This window comes from Helicoverpa zea, chromosome 10 (genome assembly GCF_022581195.2).
Source record: "Helicoverpa zea isolate HzStark_Cry1AcR chromosome 10, ilHelZeax1.1, whole genome shotgun sequence".
NCBI classification, from domain to species: domain Eukaryota; kingdom Metazoa; phylum Arthropoda; class Insecta; order Lepidoptera; family Noctuidae; genus Helicoverpa; species Helicoverpa zea.
Window position 1 is genome coordinate 5,812,102 of NC_061461.1, and position 14,192 is coordinate 5,826,293.

Sequence of the window (14,192 nt, forward strand, 5' to 3'; positions counted from 1 at the left end):
AAATGTACCGGAAAAATCTAGCCCAGTCTAGGTGCCTAGTTCATTTGCGTACATAAATCATGTTCTGTAATAATGTCAAGATCTTACAAGACTGTGACTACAAGTGAATTATCATTCCTGATTATTAATTCAAGTCTGTGTTTCATTGCGTTTATTTATTGTCAATTTATGTTTTCTTGCTTTTCGCCATCGTTATTCAATCAAACGTAAATTACGTAAAGATTGTATTCAGAGAAATCAAGTCGTTTTCTCTGCCTTTCGCCAGTTGACAATTAGTTTAAGCTTCTGCTCTGAGGATCTTTGTTGCAGAAACCGGTTGCAAGTCCAGTCTCTGTTATGTTTTTGAGATTTACAAACAAACCAAAATACTCACAATCCGTTGCTCGACCCGGATTGCTTACGACCATTACAGATAAGTCCACATCTGTGGCAGAACTTAAGGCCCAGTTACAAATTTCCCGGAACGTTAAATATAAATAGAAATAAATTCGTGTTTAGTACTACTGTTTTGATTCAAATCCAAGCTAACAGAAATAATAAAGCAAATTATTGCAACACGTGCACTTTAGTGAAACAAAAAACAATCTAATCATTATGTAGTAAACATAAATGTCGCTCGGATGCATGCATTAGATCATATGATGGGCTAGCTAGTACCTTCTCAAACGTGAGATTGACAATTAATCGGTCATATTATTGTTCCGCGCCAATAGTCGACCGCATCCTCTAAGTTCATCCAAGTTCAATAATCAAAGCACGTTCATTAAGTGCGAGAGGACAATTCAATGGCAACCAGTGACTGATAACCGGTCGGTAACTGTCAGATCGGACTAACATAAACATAAACACTAGTACTACGGAAGCGAGTAATATTACTTCCGTACACACTTCCGAAGATATTTTATTAAAGTCAAGGCTATATTCAAATTTAGATGACAAAACTTATCTAGTAGGCATGTCCAATGTCCACCTGCCATAACATGAATAACTTAGTATTAATCTCCTCTCACAAAATCTATTCCTAATTTACGAATCTCTCGAATAATTTCTAGGTTATTTTATAACGGCTTTTTCTCGAACTTTCTCTCCTTATCTCTCCCTATATATGTATCTCTATCCTCTGCTTCTTACCTTAAAGAGCGGTGTAAGTACATCATACTTAATATATTTTTTTGAGATATCCTAAACAAATTCTAAAAGTTCGATCGTTAAAAATCGAAATTGTTTTTTAGGACCCTCAAATCTTGATTGATTGAGTTTTGCATTCTCCATGAGATCAGTGTTATGTTTGAAATCTTATTTTGCCAACAGCATGTAGTCTGTTACAAAGTTCGCTAAGGTTTATTACTAAAATTGGTAAAATATTTCGCTCAATTCTGGCTTTAACTGCAGTGGGAAGTTAAAAGCGTAAAATATGCGGTTTATTTTATATTTTTTTTAGTTACTAATAATATAAAAACTTTTTACTGTTAACAATAATATTTCAATGTTGATAGGCAATAAACTCGTACACGACAAGACCTCTACATTGAATATAGTTCTGCCCTTGATCATGATTTACATAATAAAAATACAGCTACGCAGATATTAAGTTTTTACTGACCATCTATCTAGTGCTAACGTGTCTGTATTGTAGTCTGACACCTATTGTTATCGTTCGAACATGTTTACACAAAGATATAGTAAATCACTGCAACATTGTGCCTATAAAAATAAATGCATTATCAATAACTATGCAAAGGAAAAATGCTCTGCATCAACACTAATAGTTGTGCGTCAGAAGGTTATCACTTCTATTCAATGGTAATGTCAATAATCGTTCAATCAATACTGTTCATGTTATACATCTATTACGTAGCAATAATTGAATGAGTTAATTAATCTTCCGACAACATAATTCAAAACCCTGTCAGTTTGTTTCACTGTCAAGGTTTGAACAGATTTGAACCGATCAACTAATTTCAATGGACTGCGGTATGAAAAAATGAAAATCTAGACTAGAGGTCCAAATTAAAGGCCCAATTCAAAATACAAATGAAACCGGGTGCAACTGCTAGTAAATATTTTAAAAAGCGCAAAAATTTTCATGGCCTTATTTCGGTGAGAGGAGACTTTTTTAATAATGCCTGCGTGCACATATGAGCTTGAGATATAATTACTGGTATATTTTTTGTTACCAAATTGAGGATATAATATAGAGTGTCTAGACTTGACCTCAAGTGTGATTGCTTTCATATTAATAACCAATCAAAATAAAAACAATTACAAAAAACCTCATATTTTTCTGAGCGCGTGAGTCTTCATCGGATACGCTGTACTAAAACTAAGTATGTGTAGTGATTGAAATTGGTAAATCTTCATCAAAAACCATCAGTAGAACCCTCGATATTATGACTGAAAAGAATCTTAGTACTTAACACAATGTTTTGCGACTTAGATTGGACTCTATTGATTTTCTAACAAAAATCATACATACTTATAAAATTTACACATATCCTTTACCAAGAGTTGCATATAAAACGATTATGATTAATGTTTATAAGCGTGTAATATTAGGCATTGTTAGCATGTTAAAGTTTTTACCGTCATTGCGTATGTTCCGTTCACCTGTCACGCAGTGCAACCTGCAATTTCTTAGAGTCGCCCTTCACTTGAAGATTGTTGATGCAACCCAGTGTAATAATAGGTACACTGTCCGACCGCTTGCCTTAAATTATACCTTAATTACACGTAGTTTTGGTGTCCTTGTATTATATTGAGATGCTGAAAATATTTAGAACGATTGCGACTTCTTAGCGTTGATGATTCAAAAGTGATATCCAAATGTTGTTCGGAGATTCTAACTACATATTTGTAAATTTTATAAAACTTAAAATTCTGGTTATTTCTTCTAAAATGGGAATATATGATACCTAGTAAATTACTCGCAATTAACTATTTGTTAGGTAGGTACCTTTTTATTTCGCAGACGGAAAATTGATGACGCCATTTCGAAATCAATTTTCTACGGTTTTTGTGCGATGCATCTTGATAATACAAGTCTAGTGTTTAAAATTGCTGTAAAAACCAGAACTTTGCATTGCTCGATTATGACACATTATATAACACAATATCGTGATTGCAAGAACCGGCCTGATGTGGATTTTATATCGTACACAATTAATAGTTCCGTAGTCTGTACAACAAGTACCTGACTAGATACCTGAGAAATAATTTAGATTAAAAATGGCACCAGATGAATATCATTTCCTTTACTTCAAAGTATAATTATGTATCCCATTAAAAAGTTTATTACCCATGATAATTACAAGTAAGTGTTTTTTGCATCTCCCTACAAAAGGAGAGTCTCAAAACAACTCATGCAGAACATCCTTGATAAGTTTCATTGAAAAACATCTCTAATCCATTCACTTTACTTATTTCTTTGTAAACAACAGTACAGACGACCAATTAAAATCATGAATTTCTTCATATTGATCATCATTGAACAAATGTAGTTTAGTGCAAATTGAATCGAATTATCAGTTATCAATGCAGTGTTATCATTATTATGAAGAAAGCTGTGTTACAACTCATTAACCTCTTAACAGTATACGCGAGAAATATATCTTGGGCAGTTGCAAAACAAGAAGTATAGTATGGTTAACAAAAAAGTAAGCAAGTCTGTATGTTCAGTTGATAAATTTGCTCAAGCTTAGCACTTTATTGAGCGTCGCATGCTACAAACATCGTTTTAAGAACTTTTCTACATATCATTAATTTCACGACGATAACAGGTGTCCATTTAATGCTCTATTCCTGGGCGATGACCCTTTCTCTCCTGTTTACGTCCGCAATATTTTACAAAGAAAACAGAGAAGCCTTTATTATATAGAAAAATATAACTGCCCTGAAATTAGCAGTGTAATTTGCACAGCAAGAATTAACGATAATTAAGTAGCGAATCTAATAAATATGCGAAATCAAAATACAAATCGATTGCTGATGGTAGTTAAATCGTACTAATAAAGTTAATAAGCGGAAAAGTCAAACGGTTAATAAATCAAACAAAGGCGTTCTTAATGTCTTTTGTTTATGAACCTCAGCATCATTAAGATTATTTGTTACATATAAAAATGTCACGTTATTTATAAATTATGACTAAATTATCTTAAGCAATTGTAGATTATACAGAACGTATTTTATCAAGGAAAGCAGAAAAATATGCCTTTATTTTTCTTTCTATATTTGCGTAACTAAAGTTCTTTGACTAAATACTGATTGCGTATATAGATAATGCTTTGCTGACTTAGCTAACAAAAATATTTGCTGTCTTGATTGACAACACCCAGAAAGTCAAAAGATTCACGGATTTCAGCTAAAACAAAAAAAAAAAAAAAAAAACACTTTTTCACACCCAAACTTTGCGCTGTTTTCCTAACAAAAGAAATAAAAACAGCAATACAATCAAAGTGGACTTGTTATTTCATATTCTTTTTATCTAGTAGCTCGTTTAGACATTCCTAGTGTCCCCAGAGAGACGTGTGAATAAATAAAAAGGTCGCTCCACGTAGTCTTTCACAGACTGTTTAGCTATGCAGAGAGGCCTCAGGCAGAGGGACTTGTGTCTATGGCACCCGTTTCACCTTTCACCTCCCGCACTATCATCCAATATCGTGGAGATGAAGCGTGTTTTGCAAAAGTATTCTAACGATACAGAAATAAAATTTAGTCAACATTAAGGAAATAGTCTAAGAATGACACTATTGTTTAAGGAAAATACTTTTATGTTTACTATGTTTTTAAGTTTTATTATCCTTTATGGATCCTTTCCACAAGGTCAATCTTCAGCCTCTAAACACATAATTCTATGACTTAATTGCTTTTCGTAATCGATATCTTCTAGACCAATCGATCTTGCCTATATTTCGTAAAAAAATTTTGCTAATTTTAAACTGAAATGAGCCAAAAATAACAACATTTCTGCCAAATTTGTTCTTATGCCTAAAAATATTTTGTGTCGATACATGTTTGGTATACAAAAGGTCAGCATGAGTTCTGTGTCTAGGTTAGCACCAGTTATGAACTTGTCGTCCTTTGATCGTTCCGAAGTTGTCGAAGGTGTAAGTTGATTACTGTTATATAATAGGAAGTAAACAAACAGTAGTTTAGGCGTTGTAACCCGAGTATCCGACCCATGGGCCTTGACCATGTTTTGACAAATGTCATGATCGACTCACTTCCCTGAAAGTAGTGTTGAATTACCTTCCGAATTACTTTTGTTCTTGTTTTTTTAATGAGACCGTGAAAGGACTTACTGTAATCAGCACCTTCAGATGATATAGCTTTAATATTTTTGTTGCTACAATTGTAAAGACGCACAACATAAATAACAATACAATTTGCGTTTCTGAAAATATAATTGAGATGCAACAGGAGCATATAAGTCCAATGTTTATGTTTAATGTGTTTTTAATTAATTTATGTGTCACAAGAATACGCTGTATTAATAATAATAGGTCATAAGATCTTTCTATTAATAAATGCGTGTTTCTTATTATGTTTTTGTTACATAACAGATAATGGAGTGAGGAATTTACCCTGTTAGACTGATTAGTTTTTGCTAATGTCGCGAAAAACACATACAAATTGAGAACCTGCTCTTTTTAGGAAGTCTGTTAAAAACTGTTGTTTGCACAAATAAAAACTTATTTTCTTTCATATATTAAAGTCGAAAACAAATTATATGTAAAAAACACTTACTGTTATACATATAAATTCGACAACAAGTTGTGACATAAGTATATTACTTTAATATAACCTCGTGACGGACCCTCGAAGTTTTATTAAAGGACGGAAGTTAATGCGATATTATCGTATTAGCTTCTGTCTCAACTCATCTCTCAATGAAATTGTTCTAAAAAGACCATCCTTCCTCTATCCGCCCGCATCATATTGCGTTCTCCTTATAACAGTGAATCATCAAACCATCATACTAAGGAAAGAAATTGTACTGATGCAATAACAAATGCAATAAAATGTGCACGAGGCCTTCTTATTATTTTCTAGTATTTTTAAAAAACAGTTGCACCCATAATATAAGCCTTATTACGATTGTAGTAGGGTAAAAATACAAATAAAACAAAGCGATGATTTTTAAATGTCATAAAATCGTTCTTAATTGATCAAGTAAATATGTCATGTTTTAATTCGTATTTTCCTGGTTGATATAAAGTTTTGAGTTGCCTCCACATACCTAGTTGTTTCATATTATGATTTAAGTGGTTCTTATATTACATTATATTATTTTGTTGACCTTACCCATTCCTATATGAGTCAAATCTATATTATTTGGAGAATATGTACAATAATTCAATATGTGTACCTTTGTTATCTTAATCCATTTTACGACGATCCATCGGGAACTTTCACATATCAATCTTTAGTAGGATATTATGATGATTTCATCTCAAACATCGAGTTGTTGGCAAGAATATGTATTCCCGTTTTGGGCCAGAATGTGCATTCCGATCCAAAACAAACATAACGTTTGGTAGGTCTGCAGACAGACAGTACCTATACCAAAATAAATAAATCAAAACATTTTTATAAAATATAGCCCAATTTCCAATTTCGTAGAGCCAAAAGAATAATAATAAAAATAAGTTCGCGGCCGTTAAGAAAAAACTAAAATTAAACTTAGTTTAAAAAAGGTCTTTCTTTTGTAATAAAATAAAGTTTTAGTTCATTATCTTCATTTTTGCTAAATAAATCATGTACGCAGAACGTGACTGGTCTCCTAAAAGACGTTCATTATTTAAGATTATAATGGACAAAAAGGTGTAAAACTTATAATTTCTTCATAAAATTCGGCAATAAATAGGGGTTTAATGGGGAAAATTTGGAAGTCTTTTATATTCATTTAATTCTCTACCGCCCTTCGTTTATGTAATATTCATATAAAGACGACATAAGGTAGGTACTATTTAAGATTTGTGGGCAATGTAAGTGTGGCTTCCCTTCCTTGATGTTTTCAATCTCTTAACATTGAGTTTTCATAAAAAAAGAAATAACTTACTCAACTTTATTTATGCTTTTCAAAGGCATTGTATTTACTAACAAGAACAGGACTATTTGCAGTTTAACTCATAATGCTTCTACCTAAATCATATAAACATGAGTGGCTACTACATATAACTATTGAAACACAATAAAATAAGATGTTATTCCTCTAACCATGTGAATATTCATGTAATTTCAACACAAAGGAAAATTGTGAGGCCATAACAATAAGACACAGGTAGGTCTAACTCACATAATAGTTGTTAAACAGTCTCAACTACTTAATTTAGAGTTATTTATTTGTCCCATGTTCAACTGTGCATTGTCTGAGTATAATTTTCAACAGATCCTAAACAGTTTTAAATAAATTAAAACAATGAACGTGGATGTCATATTGAATGAATTAATATTTATTTTATTGGATGGGTCGATGCTCTGTGTGTAAAAATTCAAGCCAAACCTGCTCACCTTTTGGTATTTTCTTTCGAATAAACAAATGTGTTACGCCGTGATGTTTTTTGAATGCAAGATGAAGATGCAAGGTGTGCAGCTTTCACAGTATAAATTTAAAGACGTGTTATGACTCATCTTTGTTTCGATGAGTGTTATGTAGGGTGAGAGCAACCAGGATGTACCGACTAAACAAATGGTTAAATATAGACAAAAACTCTAAAAAAAAGTTAGAAATAGCAGCTCTCAATTTCCACATTTAGTGTCACTTTTTGTCAAAACAACAGTGATACTGCAGTACTCAGAAGGGAGCCAGACAGTTGGAGTCATCGTGTAGATCGACACTGACAGTTCAATGTTAACCAACCGGAGGGTCGAAAAGTTCACGTCGCCAATTATCGGTTAAGGGCAAGCCCATTGCCAGATCCGTAAACGTGACCAATCGATTGACTGCGCACCAGAACTTTCCTCATAAACTAACTTCCATACATCTCCGTAAAGATCAAGTGGCTTCATACTTCTATATCGGACACACAATATATTCTACATTTGTAGATAATTCTTTCAACGAGTTTATTTCTGCCTTCAAATGGACGGCACGTAACTAGGAAGCTGAACAAACAAACTAATAAATATAGAGATGACCACAATAACTTAGAAGTTACCATTATCTTTAACGTTAATTAATATTGATGTGCCGATATGTGCAGTAACTCATGTTTCGTCAGAATTTAAATAATTATACAATTCTAATCATCCGTTATCAATGTTTCTAAGTTGTAGCTAGTCCTTAAAGAAAGGCCAAATAGGAACTAATATCTGAGGGTATAATGCGTAACGCTAGCGTTATTTTAAAGTGAGTAACCAGAACAGTGACCGAGTGGCAGCAGGATCGTCGAATCAGTTTCATTGAGTACGTTCGCTTCCGGAGAGGTCCCCCAATGCAGACGCGGCCGTGCCACACCGCTGTACAACTCGAAATTATGCGAATTATTAGCACCACATAACTCTATGCCAATCTGTTGCGCTGCTCCTGGTTACTGATTTTATATGCCTAGTGTTTGTGGCGAAAATTGTATATGTCTGTCTTTGAATATTCTCTACGGGTTACCTTCCTATTAATGTTGCAAATAATGCTTGGGAGGACCTAATAAACATGTTTGTCACATAGCTTACTAGATGAATTAGGGTGAATATTAGCTCGTAGCTAAAAAGAAAATTCAGTTTCTTTTATAAATAAACCCATCAAAGCACTCGATTTTCAAAAGGCGCCTGTATCATGATACAGGAGTGAGGAAAATTCATATGGGCTTTTATATACTACAATAGAAAATAACCTTAAACTTCTCCAGTCTCCAGTTGAATCACAACTCTTTACTGATTTTTAAGGCATAGTACTTATTACGATACCATGCAAAAACGTAGATTGCATAGATAAGTTAAAAAGACAAAAATCAGCCACACATCTCGTTCCCAGGTCACATTCAGGTTTTTTTCATTAATCAGTTTCGCTCTATTCGCGAGATGAGTCCGATAATGCAGCTTCAACGCCACTTGACCTTATCGATGCCGCTAGAGAAACCAGATTTCCGTGATCCATATCATTCTCTGATGTTTTCTTGTTACTTGTGATAAAGTGTAACTCTCAGTTGAAAAAAAACCTTCTTCCGGAGCTACCTGTTCCTTTTGTATTTTGGAGTGAACACTTTTTCTTTTACATTCTTCTTGTTTGTTAGTCATTATTCAATCATCTACTCGGATCTCTTTATGTATCTTTCACGCATTCTTTTCGTCTGTCGATACAGAAACATAATGTGTCTCAAAAGAAATGTAATCAAAATGTTAAAACCTACACTCTACAGAGTAAAATACTTTACCGCTTGTGATTCTGGTCAGGCGTGACACTATTAAGTCCAATCCGTTCGATTTAGTTTCGTGATCCTTTTAGCGGTGAAAGTTGTACGCTATTATTCCTTCCTCCGTGGTTTAACGAGATACAGAAAGATACATTAAACTTGTTTATTTAAACTTATCTACCATAAGATATTTGCTGTATTATGTAACATATGTGCATAAGAAAATTTTCGCTCACTTTACGGCCACATAAAATGTTTCGCCTGTACGGTTAACTTCACCAGACTATCTCTACGTCATTTACAGACAAGGATTAGTAAATAGCACATTTGTACAAACACACTAAATGATTTAATGATGCAAATATAATGCAAATTGGTGTATAACGAAGTGCACTATCGCGTTACACATGAAATCATCGAGTTGTCCTACGTAGTGCGGTAAATTTAATTTAACAGGTCACTAGTTGGGTTAAGATGATCACCAATGAGGTGACGAATAGAGTGGAACCGTCACAGATTACAATATTTTTTTAAACAGCACCAGGAAACATGCCTATCTTCGGGGTGATTAATTTAATTAGTTTTTTACCAGGCACATTGATTGAAAATGTTCTTGGACAATTCAATTACCAACACGTCGCGGACTAGACACCGTAGAAAATGTTAATCACCGGATCAGTCGTAACAATTCTCTATTTGTGTTATATTGCAACAGAGCCTGAGAAAAACATTAAACTAGAAAGCGGGTCATTGTCAATATGGTCTAGATAATTGCTGATAATAATAATTGCAAGTGTGCAACATGTCAAGTTTCCATAAAATATTAGTTATGTCTATTCATGCTATTTCTCACCGCACCATGGTCATTTGATTTTCTCATATAAACTGAACTGATTTATTCCTTAACAGTTGAAGCTATTATACCTATTGAATCAACAACCGACTCCCGTCAGTATTACGACGTATAAGTAAAGTTTTTAACTGAATAATTTTTTCTTGATTGATTTCTTATAATGATAAGAAAAGTTGTTTTGATCTGAAATCTGTTCAGGAAATCAATTTACATAACATCTGGTTTATCGAAGAAAATGTATGTGGGAACGAATATTTTCTGTATATATTTTTTTTAAGTTCAATAAAAAAAATGTATGTTAGCAAATTATTATTAGATATACTTAATTAGAAATTAAAATAGATTCAAATTAGAATATTAAGGTGTGCGTTACTGAATATTTACGGTATTTTCTTATAGATATTGCAGAAATCTTAATGAGTTCAATTGGCGTAAGTCATTTTAGACTGACGTTATTAAAAATCATATGCATCTTATTAAAATGAATAAAATGTCTGAAAGAGACTTTGATATTCCATTTCTGAATATTAATTGTTGTTTTGCGGTCAAATCATATGATTATCTTAGATTTTGTTTCTAATCTCATATTGCTTACTTAAAAGTGACGGAAATTATTAAATTATTATCTATTAAATTATAAGCTTCATTATACAAATAGTTGCTCTTATAAGTAGGTATTCTTTGTTCCTATTAACATTCATAAAAAAAATATTACCTAGATATAATTAATTTAGTGCGTGCCTAAATGCCATGAGCCAATAAACATGGACAAGTCTAGCCTTCAAAATCAACAAGTTAATAAAGATAAATGTGCCGAAATATTTAAAATAATACCTATTTTGTCACGAATTTCGGCTAACTTCCTAGTAATTGTTATCAACCCATTAACTTGCAATTAACTGTAAAACTATTTAAAACGGGCCATAAAAATGTTTCAGTTTTAAAGTAATTGAATAATTTCAGCAGGTTTCGTGACGGCCCTAAATAATATTGGTACTATTAAAATGTTGTTAATTATTGTTTAGGCAGTTCGCACGCAGTACCGAGGCCGACCTGAAGTTCTTGCGCTCACATGTAACAGTTGCATGAAAACGAATTCGCTCGTTGTGTTAAGTCAGCCATGCAAATCGCGATAAACGTAATCGATATGCCCTCCGGCCTTGGCCCCGAATGCAGCTCGCTGTCCGCGAGATGAAGAATAATGTTTAAACGGATGACGCCTCTCCAGTTTATGTTGTAAAACTACGCACGCAATCCTACCTTACGTCAGATATATAATACTGAAATTGATGTCATCCTATCAAACCTAGAACAATAACCCGTAAAGATAAAGATACGAGATTGGATCATGAACGGCTTACTCTTTATTACTTATCACGCATCGTGCCAAACGGGCTTTTGCACAGACGTGACTGATCTTTCACCCGACTCTATAGACCAGAGAATTCCGAAATTTTTCCAGCCAAAACTTCAGACTTTCGTGTGCAGAAGTTTAAAATCTTAATTACAATTCATTAGAATCAATTAATAAAAATATCGTGCTGCGAGCACCCCGGCAAACGAAGTTGCCACTGACAGCGAATGAAGATTTCAACATTAACATATTCATAAGTTGTGTTTACGTGTGTCATGAATGAAGATATTAATGATGCTAAAATTAACATCGATTCTGCAGCAGTAGGTCATTCGTTACAGTTGCAATGAAGTGAAGATCATTGTCAAGGCGCCGGCGCGGGAGCATGTGTTTGTTAATTATTGCGAAGCGCGCGCGAAATTCTCGCGAGAAAAGCACGTGGTACGTCAAACAGGCGCACGCGACTCGATACTCGAGAGCACGAGCTCTAATTGAGCTTTAAGTCTATTTGTACGGTCTGCATCCATTTGAATAACACTGATTTTCGTAAACAAAAGATTTCGTAACACGTAAATCATTATTTGAATGATTTAAATTTCGTCGTAAATTTTGGTTTGACTCAAAACATAATTCAAACTAAAACAAATAGCCCTTGATCAGAATTAAGAAACTGAGTCGGTTTTTACGATTTTAAAACTATAATTTGTTTTGAAACAAAGCTTATATTAATAAGTATTTCAAGTCTTACTTTTAAATCAGTGCAATAATTTATAAAATATTTATTAAGATCAGATCGAGCCCTCTATTATTAGCAATAATAAAATCCTACCAATTTAATGTTTAGTAGCAGCAGCCAAACCATACCGTTTTTACAGTAATCATTTGCTGCTGTAATGCAATACAACCTTGACTCGTCGGAAACAGTTTCTCTTAAAAGACTACATTAATTTATGAGCTGAAAAATTAACCTACCCATAACCGATTAAGTTACATTTGACAAAAAATATTCATAGCTGTGCCTAGTTACCGTCACGGTACGCAATTTGCTATATAATCTCTTTGGTTCGGTATCAAATATCGCTACGAAGTATTATTAATTCGAGTAACAAAGATACTCTAATCTTAGTACTAGTGCTAAGAAGTAATTAATCTTGTATATTGCCCGTACTGCACAAGAATTGATGTACATACTCGTGTTACATGTTCGTGGCAAATATATATTTTTTTCTAGTATAATTAGTTAGCACTTAGGTGGGTTACCTACATGCATAATTGTATCAGGGGTTATTACTTAATTACCTATTGTTTGTTTGAAGTTTAAAATGTGCGGAAAGTAGTGGAACATTATTTATAAAAATCTGTTTCTTTTTATGTCCAGTCATAATTCATTTTTATTGCACATTTTGTTTCCTTATTTTGTGAATTATAATTTGTCTAAACATTTACCAAAACAAAAACGAGCTAAGTTAGATGACAAAAGTATATTTTTGTGTTATATTACCTAAATTACAAACCTGAGTTACGGCAACAAAATCAAGGAAAAATGAATAATTTTCTTAATTATGTTTATTTATTGTTTCCAGTAATCCCAACACAAGGGACGAATAAAGAGAAGAATCAGGTATCCTCGCCAGTTGAAGACGATGGGCCTGATGTGGTCTCCACCATCATCGGCAAGTATGGACGCTGGCAGCTGCTGATGACCTTCCTCCTGTCTCTCTTCTCATTGCCCTGCACATTCCACATATACCTGCCGACGTTCACCGTAAGTTATTGTGATTTATTTACCTTTTTAATTGGTTAGATAACCCCAAATGCAGTTTGTGTGCAGTGGAGCGGAATGTTGCTTTATTGCTCTAATTGACTTCTAATTGGTGTTTGGGATAGGTTAAATAATACACAGTACCTGCTTTAATAACAAATATGTTTTAGTCTACTATTATTTTTAGTACCGTAGGTTAGGACTTAAAAAACATGGTGCACAAACTCAGGTAAAACCTTTTTTTTTTCAAATTCATGACTACAGGTAATTTTTTAATAAGGGCCTACAAAAAATAAAAACTACATTTTTTAATACGTTGTCTGCCTATCTTTGTTGATAATTCGGTCCTTGGCTGTCTTCGAATCACGACAACAAAGAAACTGCAATGTTAAGCTTTCATTTTACAAAGGTTCAATAACCTGTTGATATTTTACTGTGATAACATTTTAAGTCATCTCACTCCATTTACATTTTTAAAATATTATTTCTTAACGGTACTTCTATTTTCTTTCTTCTAGATGAAGGATACTACATTCTGGTGCAGAAGGCCCGCAAATTTATCAAGCCTACCATTATCGGCGTGGATAAACTACAGCCAGCCTCATGGAGGCTGCACCGTAAGAACACTCACCTCAGATGTGACAGTGGAAAGCATACTGAACCACACAGCTCCTCTATTAGACTCCTTTCAAAAATGCACGGAGTTCGGCTATGATAGGTCTGAAGTTGGGAGCACGATTATATCGGAATGGAATCTGGTGTGTGACCGAGCTCATCTGACGAGCCTTGCTGAAGTCATGTTCTTGGTCGGTGTTGGTATCGGAGGAGTGGTCGGTGGCTGGATATCTGATAGGTAAGAATACTTATATTTACAAT

At 33.7% G+C, this 14,192-nt stretch overlaps 1 protein-coding gene across 3 annotated transcripts in view; it reads left to right on the top strand.

The window, feature by feature from the left end:
* The window catches only part of LOC124633812 (organic cation transporter protein-like), a 49,905-nt gene that overhangs the window by 30,016 nt on the left and 5,697 nt on the right, over positions 1–14,192 (top strand). For all 3 annotated transcript variants that reach the window (XM_047169160.1, XM_047169161.1, XM_047169162.1), the window contains exons 2-3: positions 13,138–13,319; positions 13,835–14,169. In XM_047169160.1, coding sequence (XP_047025116.1) covers positions 13,138–13,319; positions 13,835–14,169 — 517 coding nt within the window. The remainder of the gene's footprint in view (positions 1–13,137; positions 13,320–13,834; positions 14,170–14,192) is intronic.